The 18729-nt window shown below is 34.6% G+C and overlaps 1 protein-coding gene across 1 annotated transcript; it reads right to left on the reverse strand.

Annotated features, from left to right (window-relative positions):
* Positions 1-16134: 16134 nt before the first annotated feature.
* On the reverse strand, positions 16135-18188 carry LOC107003666. Its single transcript, XM_015201981.1, has 4 exons — positions 16689-18188; positions 16476-16583; positions 16271-16358; positions 16135-16175 (listed from the first exon to the last, which is right to left on the reverse strand). Exons 1-4 carry the CDS (start codon positions 18186-18188, stop codon positions 16135-16137), a joined length of 1737 nt encoding a protein of 578 aa, XP_015057467.1.
* Between the last annotated feature and the right edge of the window lie 541 nt (positions 18189-18729).

Genomic DNA, 18729 nt, shown 5'->3' on the forward strand with positions numbered 1-18729 from the left:
CTCCTTTAAGATGCTAAAGTACACAAATTTAATTTTTCAATGAAAATCAATTATAGAGTAATGAATATATTGCTTATGTCAGTTGTCATTGTAGGATATTATAAAATGAATGTATGTTCATTCTATATTATCGCAACTTTTGGGTATTTAATTATGTCAAAATATACCGACTTTGATAAGTGTTAGATAATATTTTAAAAATAAAAAAAATCAACTAAATCATATGAAAAAATGAGGGAAAATTAAGATGCGAAATTCATACAAAATTCATGTGAGAAAAAAAGAAGAGGAAACCTTCACACTATACCGACAAGATTTTAAGCTAAAAACTAGTAGAGCAATTAATTGTACTAGGAAAAGGTCCTCATGGAAAATAAATTTCGGACACTTAATGCTTCAATAATAGGATGAGCCTATAGAGACATTTGTACCAGTTGTTTCCTTGGTGTCATGTGCTTGCATTTGTTACCACTTATCCTAAGAGTCATTTTCAATTGTAATGCGAAATCTCTGACTTTTTTCAAATAACAAGTATGGGCCTAGATATAATACTCAATAATGCACTATTGAAGATTGCATGCTTGTCTCGTCTCTTTTGCTTATAACCTTTGTCACGGATTTAGAGTTTTACTAAAATTTCGTGAAGCACTGGACACTTATTCACGAATCTTTCACAATCTTATAAGCTGAAGTAAGCCTTTAAGACTAAGATCGTTAAGAGAATGAAAGGAAGACTTAGAAAGATTTGAGAACTTTGGAAGAAGACTTTTTATTATTTGAAAGACTGCTTAAAACTTGTTGGATACTTGTTTTCAAGCTTGGATGAATTTTACAAATGAAATCCCCCCTATTTGTACTACTCCCTGGGGGCTAAAGTGTAATTTAAAATTACTTATTAGTCCCTAAATTTACACTTTGGTCCCCTCTCTAGAAATCTCTACATTTTCTAAGGATTTCCAAGGAAATATCTAAGGCTCTTGAGAATTCTAAAGAAAGACTTGGGAATTCTAAAGTCCTCCACTAATCTCCCTACAATTCTAGACTATTCCCACTTCATTCGGTGCCAAATTTTAAATTGTGAAGTGATGGGACATGACACTCTCCCCCACCTATTGATGCGACGATTGCGTCACATAGTCACTACATCGGCGGCCGAGTTTTGCCTTCTTGTATGCGCGATCAATAGTCTATTGAAATGATCAATGCCCTCGTGCAACTCCTTCAATTGCTTATTTATCTCTTCTAACTCGGCCTCACGATCTACCTCCTTTCTAAAAGACAAGTGCCTCGACGACTTCTTTGGCATCACGACGTTGTTCCCTCTTGGAATCTTCTTCGTACACGGTGGCAATGACTTTTTAGCATCATTGTATTCTTTCAAACTTGCAATGGTGGCTACAAATGTCGACTTCTCCTTCTTAGGATTTTTCTTGAGCTGCATGGCTGTTAGTCGGACCTGCCCTTTTATCTTCGATGCCTTAACCATGGGAACCATGCATGTTCCTTCTTTCTCCATGACCATAAGTCGTTTGAGGTAAGGATCGATCACAACGTGGCACTGCTGGAAGAATTCTCGCCCAAGAATTATATCAAATAGGTCTAAAGGAGCAATAGTGAAATTGGTATTACCTTGCCACTCACCTAGCGTAATGCTTACTCCATGTGTGACTCCGCTCACAGGAGTCGGTGGTGCATTGACCGTCCTAAGTTGGGCGTTACTTGGACTGTAATGCAGCCCCAACCTTGGTCATGATGTTGGCCTTTGCACCAGTGTCGACCATAGCACGAGCGGACCTTCCATTAATCGTGATGTCGACATACTGTGTGCCATATTTTTTCAGCTTCCCTGACTGCTTCGTCTCCATATAGTCCTATCAAGCCCAATTGCGTCGTCTCCGCACCTTGTTCTTGCTCCTGTGCATCCTTCTTTTTCCTCTCTCGCAGGATATCACGAAGGCTCTTTAGTTCAGGACACCTCGCATAGCCATGTGACCCACCACATATATATCAACCACCTCTTTTGGCAACCTCTATATTTCTCTCCGCGTCGCCATGACATCCAGACTTCATGCAATCGGACTTAGTCATGCTTCTTAGGATGTGGCTGTTGCTCCTCGCCTTTGCCGCAATCTCCCCCACCATTGTCATGACTACTTCTCATCTCTTATCCTCTGGATCTGTCGGGCTTCTCGTGCCTGAAGTTTGTTAAAGCTTCGGCCTGCGTGATGGCTTCATCAATAGTCCTAACCTATCGGGCCTTATAGATGACATTGTTAGGGAATATCGCCTTCTTGAACTCTACCTGGAATTGCTCCCAAGTGTCAATGGTGCAAAGTCCCTTCCCTATTTCCGACTCCTAACACCTCCACCACAGCATAGCCATCTCTGAAAGATACAACACAACGATGTTGATCTTGTTCTCATCACTCTTCACTCTGTTACACTTGATGTAATTCTCCAAGTGCCATAAGAAATTCTCCACCTCTTGCGCGTCACGGACACCTTTGAACACATGTGTCTAGGAGCCTCAACTATGGCCTCCCTATCTCGGCTAAGCGACGATAATCCTCCAACTTCCACGCCCTCATTGAGTGATTTCATCTCGACTTTCATGGTCTCAATCGTGTTCAACACCTCCATGAGCAAACACTACAAGCAAGTGATAGTCTCTTTCATCTCGAACTCGGCACCCTAGCATCCCTCCAACTCTTTGCATGGGTTCTCGGTCTTCTCAAGGGTAAAGTTCTCGAGAGTCTTAAACTTGCGATCGACTATATTCAAACGCCGACCTAATATCTTCATGGCCTTCCTCGCTATTTCAACCCTTGTGATCGACTCATCTCCAAGTGTGACGTCAATGTGCTCCTCACCATGATCATCGTCATTTGTTTCGGTGGTTGAATGTGGGTGAAATGTTAGATCCTCACTTGGTGTAGGGTCGAGCAACATTTCTTCATTACTCTTTTTGTGATTTTTCCCTTGCGATTCTTTTTTCCTCCCTCCGGACGGACGTTGGTGGTGCTAGCAGCGTTTACGTCTTCTTCGTTAGCCATCCCCTTAGTACAAATTAACCTTTGTTCTGATACCACTTTGTCACAAACTTAGTGTCATACTAAAGCTCCGTGCGGCACTTGACAACTTACTCATAAATCTTTCACGATTTTGTAAGCTCAAGTAAGCCTTTAAGACTAAGATCGCTAAGAGAATGAAAGGAAGACTTAAAAAGATTTGAGAACTTTGGAAGAAGGCTTTTTATTATTTGGAAGAGTGCTTATTATTATTTGGAAGAGTGCTTACAACTTGTTGGATGCTTGTTTTCACCTTTGGATGAATTTTACAAATGAGAGCCCTCATATTTATACTACTTCTTAGGGGCTAAAGTATAATTTGAAATTACTTACAAGTCCCTAAGTTATTTATACTTTGGTCCTCTCTCTAGAAATCTCTATACTTTCTAGAAATTTCTAAAGATTTCCAAGAAAATATCTAAGGTTCTAGAGAATTCTAAGGAAAGACCTAGGGAATTCTAGAGTCATCCACTAACCTCCCTACAACTCTAGACTCTTCCCCCTTTATCCGGTGCCAAATTTAAATTGTGAAGTGGCAGGACATGAAACTTTGCTCTCTCACACTCATACTCATTAACTAATAAGTCATAACAATTAGCAACCTCGATTCATTTGATAATTTATTTTTTGAATATATAACTTTCTACAATAACGAGGACTAAAGTTACCGTATTGCCTATGCATTATAATTTCATATTAGACTTAAACTATAATGAATTCATGAAATATTGATATATTAAACCTTTAGATTTTAGACTTATTAATATTGGGTGTAGAAATCTCACATCTAGAATTAGAGAAATCAAGGATTGTATTGATGATAAAAATTGTTGTGTACATACTCCTTATACAGGTAGAGAATTGTAGAGTCCTGAGTTAACTATACTTAGAGTCATATTACAATATCTATTACTACTATAATAATAATAATGCAATTATAAGTAATCTAATCCTAGTCGTAATATAATCTTAATCGACTTCAGCTAGAAGTAGCAGCCTAGTCGATATAAGTAGTCTAGTGTGACTCTAAATCGACATCAGTTTTGTAAACACATGTGTTGTAAACACTCCAGTCATCTTGTTGAACATGTTTCAATCATCAACTTCCTTCAACATCAACACTTCCCTTCAAGCTAGAGAGTAGAAGAGCAGTTACTCCTAGCTTGCTTCGAATACCCAGCAAAAACTTATTTTGTCAATACTTCAATATGAATGTGATGTCTGGTTATTGCTTGTGATAGTTCATTTGCAAATTGATACGAGTATCCCATTAGTAAAAACACTTAAGAGCAGTATGATTATTCCTAGCACAAATTTGACATGACTCAATATTATTCCTTTCCTTATGTCATATTAAAAAAATTTATTGTTCAGAGAACCTGGTCCATGTTGATTATTCTGAGGACCTGTTCCCTGTCCAGCAAGCTTGAAACTTGTTTCTTTGGAGTTGATGTTGTTGTTTCCTCTTACCTTACCTTTTTGGGCAGAGAATACCATGTTATGAATTTGTTGTGGCATCTCTTCTTCATCTTACTTTATATCAAAATTCGTGAGAGCATAAACAAATTGATTAAGAATGGAATATGATGTCATGCATAACATGACGGTTCTAAAGGTATTGTATTTGAGACGTAAACCTCTAGCAAAATTTATTGCTTTGCTATCTTCATTCATAGATTTGTGAATGCCTATAAGACCATCACATATGATTTTAAATTCCTTGATGTATTTATCAAATTTTTGATTCCTACCCTAACATTTTGCAGTTTTTGTTTAAGTTGAAAGTCTTTATCTTTTGTTGCTTGAAGATAAGTTTCTTCCAAGCATTCCCACATCGCCAAGTTGAGCGGTCTACAATTATGTACATGTTTTCTTAGGTCAATGTGCCTAAAATTCAACTCCTTAGTAACACATCTTTCGTCTTCCAATCATCAATGGTGCCACTATATTTTCCATCATTCTCAACCTCTACAACTTTCCAAGCAGTCTATCCGATGGAATATCTGCTTTTTACTTGATTCATTCTTTGTGATGAGACAAGTAAGTTTTCACATGAATTAATTGGAAAATTTGTGTTCTCCCTATGAGGTAGTTTGCTGGCTTAAGTTTAATGGAGCAAACGAGAATGATTTGGTGAAGTGAGGAGGTCAACATAGTATTGGTAGAAGTGGTCATTGCAATTTAACGTGTGTTTTTCTTTATTTTTTGTATTTTTTTATTAATATTGAAAAAGCGCAAGAGTTTTATGCTCTAATACCATCTAGAAATCTCACATCACTGATTAGAGAAATCAAGAATTATATTGATAATTAAAATCGTTGAGTACATACTCATTATATAGGGAGATAATTGTAGAATCCTAAGTTAATTGTACTTAGAAACCTATTACAACAGCTATTACTACTACTACTACTACTACTACTATAATAATAATAATAATAATAATAATAATAATAATAATAATAATAATAATAATAATAATAATAATAATAATAAAAGTAATAATTTAATTATAAATAATCTAATACTAGTCATAATATAATCTTAATCGACTTTAGCTAGAAATACAACCTAGTAGATAACATAAACACTAGTCGGAAATGACCTCGACATCAGAACTATCACACATCTCGTCACAGTTTTCAACAATCAATGTATAGAAGTAATATCACACCACATGAAAGAGACAACAATTTATGCAATTTAATCACTCTATAGCACAAAGTCCTCCACCACTCTCTGGCGCGTCTGCAAAACTGAAGTGCAATAAATTGGACACCATGAGGATGCATTATACACACTGCCTCAAACATCTCATGCAAAAATTAACTCAAGGAATTATGAGCATCCTCCTCGGGATTTGCCAAAATAATATGCAGCAACTCAACATTAGCGATGGTAACCACACACGATAAAAAGGGATGAATAAAAGAAAAATTTTTAACTATCTTCATAGCCTTTCGAAGATAAATATAGATGTCTCTGTATCGATCCTCAAGTCTCTACTTAGACTTAGCTTGTACATACGTGAGACCTACGAACCCCAATTTATGATACCACTTGTCACGACCCAAAAATAAACATGATGACACTTATCTATTCTCCAAGACAAATCAACCTCAACCCAGTGAAAATGAAGGAAATATAGAAATATAAAGTAAGAGGATGAGGATGATCACACAGTATGGGGCTCGGAATCTATTTAAGTATAGAACAAGGAGTTAGTACCAACAACACAATATCGAACAACTAATCTAATAAATGAAGCAAGCTAGCCAGAAAATGAATACTTCTTTCATCCCAACCGAACCTTCTCAAACTACAATTCGCACAAAATTCAACCCAATCTAGTAGTTCTATAGTAAATAGCTCACAAGGCTCAAAAGTGAAATTCCAATTGTCAATATTCAACATTCTTCAAGTAAGGAAATCTCAATGTATGTAGGTCAATCACACGTAACAAGTGCGTCAATCACAATTAATAAGTCACACAAAAATATCAAAACACATCAAATCACCATAATCAATCTCTCGCCAGAATCATTTTTCATCAGTACAATATCACTAGTCTGAACTATTTTCATTGACTTTATATTAAATCACTAGCCAAAACTATTTCCCATAAGTATTATATCAATTCACTAACCGGAACCATATCCCATCAAATTTATATCAACTCACTAGACTGAACATGTTTTTTAGCACTCACCAGCAATGACCTTAGCATCGTAGACATTGTAGGGAATGATATGTATCATCACCATATCCAACAATCAATGCACACAATCAATATCACACCACATGTAAGAGACAACGATTCATGCAATTCAAGTCCACATTCATATTGTCAAGTTTTTCATGAATCAAACAATAAGGGTCACAACAAGGAAATTCACATCATCATGAGCATCACAAAACCTTTTCATTTCAACCTTTTTTTATTTATTAAGATTTACTAAGTGAAATATTAACCTTTTACATCACCCCCATTACTCTCAACACACAAAAGGAAATACACAAATTCTACTAGAATATAAGGTTTAATAGATCTCTTGCCTTAAATCAATTAATTAATCACTCCAAGAGTTGAGTCTTCCACTTTCGGTCAATGTCGAATCACACAACTATGACAATCAAGTATGAACCGTAAATCTCTGGAAACAACATTGATACCCACATAATTTTTTTTTGAAAAATGGGTCTATCAACTCAAAACTCAATTTCAAAAATAAGGTTTGAATCCATAAATAAACACTTGAAAACAGTTCACAAAGCTTTAGGAACTCATTGGTGAAAATCATTTTGATAAAAGACTTAAAATCAGTTTAAAATCTCCATTATAGTTTAGAACTTAAGTTCTTGAAAAATCCTTCCATTTACCGATCTTCCAAATTTTGATGCTATAATCCATATATATCAAAGGAAAATGAAGTTCTTGGATCATAGAATTTTACCCAAATGATTTTGCACAAGAAATCCTTTCAAAAATTGCCTTCAAGAATTTCTCAAGCTCAAAAATGAAAAATGGGCTTAGACCCAAAATTTTTAGACATAAACCCCCATCTGAAGTCGTAAAAACCCCCTGAGTTCACAAAAGTGAACCCCGCAAAAGTGGGTACCTTCACGATCGCGAACCAGAGTTTCTTTAATGCGAAGGTCACGAAAGTAAAAGTTAATCGCAAATATAGAAAATTACATTTGCAAATCATAGGACAATAAATTAGACGACACATAAAACTATACTAAAAGACATAATATTATTAAATGAACTGACCAATTGACCTACATAATTAAAGACTAATTAAAAACATAAAAATTGTAGAGAGAAAATCTCTCCATAAACAAAACTCTAGACGTCTACATTGTGGATGCTATTGTGTTATGCTATGAGAATATGGATCTTCAATTTATAGATCTCCAAACTTTTTTCTCTAAGGGAAAAATAAATCAAATGTGGAAGAAAATTATATTTTCATTTTCGAAAAAATTAAAATATTTATGGTAATGTTTTTTCTTTTCTTTTAGGAAAAATAAACTTCAAATAAGGTAAGAAAATCAGGGCAAAACCTAACACGAAACACGTATCCGAGGACTCTTTGATCCGACATCCGTGAAAATCACAAGAAACTAACTCAAATGTCTAAAAGGGGTAAAACAAGCTCAGTACCTCTCAAAAATCAACCAAGACCTCACCTAGGCCTAAAATCATCCCTAAATCTAATGGAACTCTCAAAATTCCAATCCTAGCATCCGAACCTCGAATGTTGATCAAAATCAACTCAAAGATTAAATTTCCACAATTTCGTAGCTTAGGACCTCAAATCCTCAAAAGGACTCTAAATATAAATCTGATAACTCTCATATACCAGATTCATCATTGTGAGACTGATGAAAACAGAGGAATTTCATTCTGACACTCGAAACTCCAAAAGACACCAAATTCATAGTCAATGCATATCCACTTGGATTCCAATTCGTTCAATAAAAAGATTGAGATACGTCATATTCAATTCTTCAGTTGTCTCCATTGTTCTTAGTCAAGCATAAAGTATTCATTTAATTTTGTTTAGTTAAATTGATTCATCACTTTCTTGTCTATCCTTCAATTCACATAACCTTTAAGCATCTAAAGGTTTGATTTCTGCATATTACAAGTATATACACCAAAATATGTACTTTTAAATTTATTAAATTAGTATGATGTATGCCTCTCTTCAAATCATGAACTATGTTATAATTTCTGTATATCTACATATGTGGGGCTTCAATCAGACGAGTTAACACAGAGAATCTAATTTTCTATCCACGGTTAATATATTATGTGTCTACTTAGCATATGAATACTTTGTTTTTAAATGTATACAAGTATTTATAATACATAATCTATGAATATATCAAACAAAGCAAAATAAAGCAATTTAGCATATAAAGAAGACAATTTAAATAAAATTTACCTTATCAATACAACTATATAGCATACATATAAATACCTGTTGTTAAACAAAATTAGATACAGAGGACAAACAATATTGCTTCCAGTATTCTTTTTTTAAGATACAAACTTAATGTATTTATGTATCCAAATGTACTTGCATAGTCAATCATCCTTTCAACTTGTTATAATGTTTCAATATAAATGGAAGATCCAAAAATTATTTTAAAAAAAATTAATACAATACAAGTATTCAAATGTATAAATATTTCATTGTATCAATATATTAATACAATTGGAGGTATAGGGCCATTGCAATTCTTTGTTCTTCTTTCATTCTCCATTGCAACAATAAAACTTGAAAATTTGGGCTTGTTTTTTAGTAATACACAAACGAAAGAAGGTAGTTAATCCAAAAATTCGTCAAATAAATGTATACATTTTATACTCTCTTTGCAGTACTAATTTTGTCACGATCCAAATTGAGCCGTGAGTGGTACCCACACTTAACCTCCTAGGTAGGCGAACCAATGAATCCAATTCCAACATATACCAATAATTCAACTACGAATACAAAATAATGCGCAGTTCCAAAACTTATTAACTATCGTTTCCCAAAACTTGAAAGTCATCACAACAACGACATCTAATCTCCAACTATTAAGTCTAAGAGTATAAAAGAAACCAAAATAATAAAATAAAGTAACTTGTGTCCGAAAATTGAGGACATTAGGTAATGACCGAGAGAATCCAATCCAAGCTTGAATGAATAGCTCACCCTTGAACCTGATATGCCGAGACTTGCTAGAGCTAAGGGCGAGTCAAATTTTCCGGTACACTTGCTGCACTGCATGAAAGGAAAACAAAGAAAAATTCAAGTAGGCTCAGTACGAGGCAACATATACTGAGTAGGTATCATCGGCCAATTTTAATCGAAACTAATATACAATGAATAATAGTATGAACACAAATTATTGCACTTAACATATGGTAAGCAACAAACAACATGAACAAGTGTCAACAACACTAAAGTAAGTATGTAATAAGTCAACAATATCAAGATCATCCATGAGGACTCATGCCTCCAACTAAACCCATTTGGGGAATTGAATTCTTTGAGATTGAGTGCATTCCGTTAATTCAATATGTTTTTCCTTTAATAGTATCATGTCGGAACATGACACTTCGATTCAGTTATATCGTGTCAGAATGTGACACTCCAATCCAAGAATACCGTGTCGGAACGTGACACTCCGATCCAATAATGCTGTGTCGAATGTGACACTCCGTCCAAGAATACCATGTCGGAACGTGACACTCCGATCCAATAATACCATTAATTTATCTTTTATTATCACCACTTTCAATTCATTGATAATATTTCATCAAGCCTTCTTCATTCAAGGCATTACTTTGATAGAGAGGGTTCAAGATTACAAATTCCACGGTCTAAGGATTTCAGACCAATCACAAACCACACAATCACACAATCAAGTACATAGAGGACTTCACAATATGATTCAATGCATATCAATCACTATTAAGAGTTTACTATCAAATAACATAAATCATAACATATCTCCACCAAAGAACCGAAGTCAAGTTATATATATACATACAAAATTTGTAAGTTAACAAGTCTATAAACACTCATAGTATTCTATGTCTAGTCTAGGATCCAAAAATTCACATAATTCGATAATAAATTTCCTAAAATTCAAACTTAAGGGTAAGTCTTAAAACCTCCAATTAGCATATTTTTAGTGAAATTTAAATAATTTGATGCACCAAATATTTAATTACTTATCTCAATATAAAAATTATAGTTTAGAATATAGTAACAAATTGTATTGTTTAAAAGTTAGTCACTGGTTACAGAATGGCAGCGAACACCTCAACTATAGCCGACACTTTTATATCCTTAATCAATATTGTCAAATTATTGCTTCCTCACTTTCATCAAATGTCCTAACCAATCAGTGATACAAATTCATGCATATTACCAGTAATACCTTTCCCCTTCAATATTCCATTAGTCCACTAACTATACATGCAATGAAATAATTACCTATTTTATATAGAAAAAAAACTGAATTTATAACTGAGATATCAAAATTATGTGCAACATCCAAGACCTTCACTTTCGTGCAACTCCATTCAATCTATATAATATAAATAAAATATAGTCGTACTAACTTAGTTCACTGCAAGGCATTAATTGCTCATTAAGAGGCCCTACAATAATTCCCAGATTAACTCATGTGAAAGGCCTAATAAGTTAATAAAATAACAATAATAAAAAACAGTCAAACACAACAACCCGTGTAACCTTCATTCTTCTCGAATCAACAAGTAGTAAAAAAATTTCTACGCCTACAAACTATACCTTTCCTAAATCATTACATTCATGACAAGATTATTGTATTTTGAATCCATATAAAAACTTAAATGTAATTTCAAAAGGGACATTAATTGATAACTGGCCAACAGAAAACTAAATGGAAGGGGCTACGAAGGGTTTGTAATACCTGAGGCTGCCTTCGATCCAGGGAAAGGCTTTTTGCTCACCCCACGAAAGGTGCATGGGTTGACTCTATTTCTTTCTATGAGTTAGCAGGTGAGAAGCAAAGACTAGTGATTAGAAATCCGGCTGACATTGAACTTAAACTAGCTGCTGCCATTGAAAGAGAAGAGAGCTCCGTGACTTCCGGGCTTAGCTCTTTTCCGGTGCAGATGAATGTGCGGCTTTCTCATTCTCTTCTTTTTATTTTTAATTTATTGGGCAACTTTTACATATAGCAAACAAAAAAATCATATTTGTATGCTATAACAAAGTTTGCATAATTGCGCTCCATAGCAAACATATAACTGTATAATTCGCTATACATATACAATTGTATAATTCGCTGGCTCGCTATACATATACAATTGTATGATTCGCTGGCCTAAATTGTATAATTTGCTCGCCTATTTCACTGCAATTGTATAATTCTCTGGCCTATTTCGTTGCAATATGGGTATAAAATTTGCTTTGCATACAATTGAATCGAAGTAAAATGTTTGTATATTGTATAATTATAAGTGTATAGGAAGAAGATATATGTTTTTCTCTCGCTTTATACAAAAACAGAAACACAATTTATACACTTCTGTTGTATAAAGCAAGAGAAAATTGTATTTCACTGCAATTGTATAATTCGCTGGCCTTTTTCGCTGCAATTTTTGTATAAAATTTGCATTTGTATACAATTGAATCGAATTAAAATGTTTGTAAATTGTATAATTAAGTGTATAGCACGAAGATATATATTTTTGCATATGTATATACAATTTTCTCTCGCTTTATACAAAACATAAACACAATTTATACACTTTTGTTGTATAAAGCGAGAGAGGCGAGCAGAGGGAGAGTGGCGAGTGAGAATGGGAGAGTGGCAAGCGAGAGGTTTGGGAGAGAGGCGACTGACAAACTTTGCAAACGTTAGCTATGTGGCACAGTTAAATCAAACGGTAATTACTTCATTTATTTTAGGTTATTAGTTTGCTATTATATACAATTATCCTTTATTTTATTTTCTATGGATTATTTACTAACCTAACTATAAAAAGTAACAATAAAAAGGAATAAATATATAAGTGGTTTAAATGATTCATTATTAATTTTAATTATTCAAATTACCCCATACTTATATAATTTTAATTAAGAATAGTCCAAAATACCTATTTAAAATCTATCGCAGTAGTCTTTTATGTGTGAAAAACTCTAGTAGTCAATACGACTAAATGAGTCGTGACAAACTTCTACCATTGTAATGAAGAAAAATAAAATTTTCAAACAAAACCCAATGAAAAGAAAATATATGTGTATAAAAATATAGTCATCATAAAAAGGAGAAAAAACACAATTACAAGATAACCTGATAAAGAAGAACCATAAAGATCACTTCTAAAACCATACGAGAGTCGTGAAATTGAAGGACTTTGGAAAAAAAAATATGTAATATAGTAATTTTTGAAAGAGGAAGTACTGAAAAGTATTAAGATGGCAAGCATGGAAACATAACGGTAAAACGTGCCTAACCATAATTGATTAAGCATATGATGATAATTTTGTCATTTAATACTCATTTATATACCTATTAAAAATTGAATTCTATAGGTAATTATTTTTGCTATTTAATATTTAATTATATCCATAAAATAAAAATAGAGTAAACTATAGCTATTGTTGAACAAAAGAAACAGAATCTGTATTTCTAGAACATCTCCATTGATGGAGCTTGATGAAGAAATAGAAGAAGAAGTGAGGAAGAAGAGATAATACTCTTCTCAGATGTAAATTGATAGAGTGGTGTAAAACCACAAAATGCAAAGTGTGTTACAAAAGAATCTGCAGCAGCTATATATACACATAACTAACTCTAACAGATTATTCAACAACTAACTAACTAATGGAAATGCAACTAACTAATTGAAATGTAACTAACTAATTGAAAAGCTATAACTAACTAGTTGTTTACATATATAAATATCAATACCCCCCCTCAAGTTGGAGGTGTAGCAAGCAGATCCAACTTGCTTAAGATTGCTGAATGCTTCACTCCAGTGAGTGCTTTGGTTAGAATATCAGCAAGTTGGTCACCAGTTCCAATATGATGCAATGAAATCAACCCTTCTTGAAGTTTAGCTCGCACAAAATGACAATCGACTTCAATATGCTTCGTTCTTTCATGGAATACAGGATTCTTGGCAATTTGTAATGCTGACTGGCTATCACAGAAAACAGGAAAAGGACTAGCACATGGCACAGTTAGCTCTTCAAACAATCTGCTTAACCATACCAATTCCCCTACTACTTTTCTAATGGATCTGTATTCAGCTTCAGCTGAAGAAAGAGATATAGTCTCTTGTTTCTTCGACTTCCAACTAACAGGACTTGATCCCAACAATACAATGTAGCCAGTAACTGACTTTCTTGAATAAGGACAGGATGCCCAGTCTGAATCACAAAAAGCTTGGACCTGGTAGTCATTAGTAGAAGACATGAGCAAACCCAAAGTTGGATCTTTCTTTAGATATCTAAGCAGATGATATGCAGCCTGTAAATGAGGCTCTCTAGGTTCCTACATAAACTGACTCAGATGCTGTACTCCATATGCAATATCTAATCTTGTATTGGTGAGAAAATTTAACTTTCCAATCAACTTTCTATATGACTTAGGATTTTCCAGAAGTTTCCCTTCACTGGCTTTGAGCTTGATTGTAGAATCAAGAGGAGAAGCAAGACTAGAGTATTCTGTGCAGTTATACTCTTTGAGAAGATCAAGCACAAATTTTCTCTGAGAAATAAGCATTCCAGCTTCTGTATATAGTATTTCCAAACCCAAAAAATAGTGTAGCTTTCCCAAATCCTTGATTTTGAATTGGTTATGAAGATAGTTCTTTAACTGATCAATCTCTTCAGCATCATTACCAGTAAGTAGAATATCATCTACATACACAGCTATAAACACAGTGGAAGGACCTTGTTTTCTATAGAACAAAGAGTAGTCATTTAAGGAGTTACTGTATCCCCTAGACTTCAAAGCATCAGACAATTTAGCATACCATTGTCTGCTGGCCTGTTTTAAACCATATAGTGACTTGTTGAGTTTACAAACCATGCCTTTAGTAGTAACATCTAAACCCTGTGGAACATCCATGTATACTTCTTCATGCAACTCTCCATGAAGGAAAGCATTGTTGACATCCAACTGGTATATATTCCAGTGCTTCTTTACAGCAGTGGCTATTAAAACTCTCACAGTTGTCATCTTGATAACTGGAGAAAAAGTCTCTGTATAATCTACTCCATAGTGCTGAGTGTAACCCTTTACAACTAGCCTTGCTTTGTACCTTTCTATGCTCCCATCAGCCTTATGCTTTACCTTATAGACCCATCTACATCCAACAGCCTTTTTACCAGCAGGAAGTGGCATAAGCTCCCATGTATCATTGTCATGTAATGCAGTCAACTCTTGTGTCATTGCTTCTTGCCAAGCAGGATTCATTGCAGCCTCATTAAATGATGATGGTTCACAATCATGTGACACACTCAATATAAGTGACTGACTATCAGGATACAAGGATGTAGAAGCTATATGATGGTGATGTGAAAAAGATGCATGTAAAGAGGTCATGTAGTCTTTAAGGTAAACTGGAGGTTTATGGGTCCTAGTAGATTTTCTGATGGGAGGATCATATTCTGAGGATGTGAGGTTTGGTGGAGGAGAAGTAGTCAAAATGGGATCACATTGCTCAGGTTCTGGAGAGGTGAGACCAACATTATCATTATCAAAAAAGACATTATCAAATGTAGAACTTGAAGAAGGATTGTTGATAGGAAAATTGATGATATTGGAAAAAGGAAATACTGTTTCATGGAACACAACATCTCTAGAAATATGTACTTTCTTGCTGCTTAAACTCAACACCTTGTAACCTTTAACTCCAAAAGGATATCCTAGGAATACATGAGGTGTAGCTCTAGGTTCAAATTTTGTTCTTTGATGTTTGGGTGTAGTAGGAAAACAAAGGCAGCCAAAACTTCTCATGTGAGAATATTGAGGCTCTTGATTATATAATATAGTAAAGGGACATTTGTTGTGAAGATAAGCAGAAGGAAGTCTATTGATTATATATGTGGCAGTAAGTATGCATTCCCCCCAATATTTGATAGGTAATTTGGATTGAAAAAGGAGAGCTCTAGCTGTTTCTAATAGGTACTTGTGTTTTCTTTCTACCACACCATTTTGTTGTGGTGTATAAGGACAAGATTTCTGATGTAATATTCCTTTGGATTGAAAATAAAGGATAGATTCTTGATTTACAAACTCAAGACCATTATCTGATCTTACTGTTTGAACACTTGTCTTAAACTGATTTTCTACCATGTTGACAAAAGATTTTACAATATGTAAAGCATTACTTTTACAACTCAACAAATGTGTCCATGTAGTTCTACTAAAGTCATCAACTAAGGTAATGAAGTATTTAAAATTGTCATGAGTGGGTACATGATAAGGACCCCATAAGTCTATATGCAGAAGTTCAAAAACTTTTGATGTATTATGAGTCTTAGGTGGAAAAGAGAGTCTAGTCTGCCTGGCCATAGGGCAAATATTGCAAGTAAAAGGCTGTTTAGATGAAAAATTCACAGGAATGGATGTAATCCCTTTCATTTTTATAAAAGGCACATGCCCAAGTCTATAATGCCACAACAAATCATTACAAGAATCATGAGATAAAAGAGGTACAGAATCAGAAACTACATTATTTGTGGTACTAGGAATTGTGTCCATTACAGCAGATTCAGCATTCTGAGAATTGAATAAAGGTTTGCAAGAATGATAGATGGTACTGCAAGAATGAGAGAAACATTGACATTGAGAGCCTATCCTATTGTTGTGAGAAGAACAAGGTATTGAAGATGAGACCTGTGAAGTGAATGGACTGTCTTTTTTCTTTTTTAAACAGTCTGAGCAAAGGAAGTATAATCCATCTTGTTCTCTACCAATCTCCAGAGGCCTCTTCATTGAAGGGCCCTGCAAGGTACAAGATGAGTTAGAGAATGATGCAGTACAATTGAGATGTAGAGACAAGGAGCTAATGGAAATCAAATTGTACTTAAAGGAAGGGATAAAAAGAACTCTGAACAATGTGATCATGTCATTGATTCTAACATCTCCAACTTTAGTCACCTTAACTTTGTATCCATTTGGTAATTTAACTAAAAGAGGATATGGTAGGTTAGTAATATGTGAGAGATGGTTGATGTTAAAGGTCATGTGATGTGTAGCTCCTGAATCTAGTATCCATAAATCAGTCCTTGATTTGAGACATCCACACGACAGTTTATCAAAATCAATAGATGAGTTGCAAGCTATCATACCTGCGAAGTTTGCAGCTCCACAAGTTACTTGCTCCTCAGAATCTACACCTTCAGATTGCTCTAATTGAAGGTGCTGTAACAGGTTAATAAGCTGACCACATTGCTCATTGGTGAGATTAGCACTACAGGCTGTATGAGCATCAGTTTTTCCCATTGATGAATCTGCAAAAACATTAGCTGCCACTCCTTTACCTCTAGTGTATTTATTACTTGCATTGTAATTGGTTTGTACCCTTTGGTTCTGAACATTATTGTATCTTTGCTGATTAACACCTTGTCCACTAGAAGAGTTATTTTGATTGGGATAACCATGTAACTTGTAACATTTATCAATGATATGCCCTGATCTCTTGCAATGTTCACAGAAAGGTCTAGGCCTATTGTTTGCAGGATAATTGCTTGGTGCATAATTTGTTCTGAATACTCTTCCTCCTGTTGAGTTTGATGAACTAGCATTAGCAGAATTTGACCTTCCACCTGATGGATTAGATGAACCAACACGTATGGATGAATTCATTGAACTTCCTTCAGCAAACATTTGACTGTGTGGCTTAAACTCCCTTTGCTTCTCTTCTTGTACAAGTAATGCAAAAGCTTGAGCCATGGATGGTAGTGGATTCATCATCAGAATACTACCTCTAATAACAGTATAGACTTCATTAAGCCCCATTAGAAATTGGATCAACCTTCGATCTTGTTCAGCCTTATGCATAATCTCTTTACCTCCACAGCTGCAAGCACAACTACACTGGTTCTTGATGCTCAGATTGCTCAATTCTTCCCAGAGTTTCTTCATCCTAGTGTAGTACACAGTGACATCAAGAACTCCCTGACTCAGATCATTGATATCCCTTTGGATTTGAAACAATTTGGCACCATTCGTTTGATCATATCGATCTTCTAACTCTTTCCATAACTCTACTGCATCAGAAACATACTCAACACTGTCTGCAATATCTTTGCTAAGGGAATTAAGGATCCAAGATACTACCATATTATCACATCTCTCCCATTGGCAATATTGTGGAGATGTTGAAGAAGGGCGTTTGAACTCTCCAGTAATGAATCCTAATTTATTCTTCAGAGATAATGATCTCATTACACCTCGTCGCCATGATCGATAACCAATTCCTTCAAAAGCTACTGGAACCAAAATCAAGCTTGGATTGTCAGAAGGATGTATGTAGAGAGGGCTACTAACATCGATTATGTTCCCTCCTGTTCCTGATGTGGAAGTTTGGCCAGAAGTCTCAACCATGATGAAATCGATTCACAGGAAACAATTATAGAACACTGAAGAAATCAACAAGAAGACAGTAACAGAACACTGAAATTGACAAGGAGAGAAATCGACCTTCAAAGATGAGCGCAGAAATCGACAAAAAGATGAACTCGATTTTCAGAGATGAGATTTAATTGACAAGAAGAACAGTGATCTACACCTGCTCTGATACCATGTTGAACAAAAGAAACAGAATCTGTATTTCTAGAACATCTCCATTGATGGAGCTTGATGGAGCTTGATGAAGAAATAGAAGAAGAAGTGAGGAAGAAGAGATAATACTCTTCTCAGATGTAAATTGATAGAGTGGTGTAAAACCACAAAATGCAAAGTGTGTTACAAAAGAATCTGCAGCAGCTATATATACACATAACTAACTCTAACAGATTATTCAACAACTAACTAACTAATGGAAATGCAACTAACTAATTGAAATGTAACTAACTAATTGAAAAGCTATAACTAACTAGTTGTTTACATATATAAATATCAATAGCTATTTATTTTAAAATGTATG

This window comes from Solanum pennellii, chromosome 11 (assembly GCF_001406875.1).
Source record: "Solanum pennellii chromosome 11, SPENNV200".
Classification (NCBI taxonomy): Eukaryota; Viridiplantae; Streptophyta; class Magnoliopsida; order Solanales; family Solanaceae; genus Solanum; species Solanum pennellii.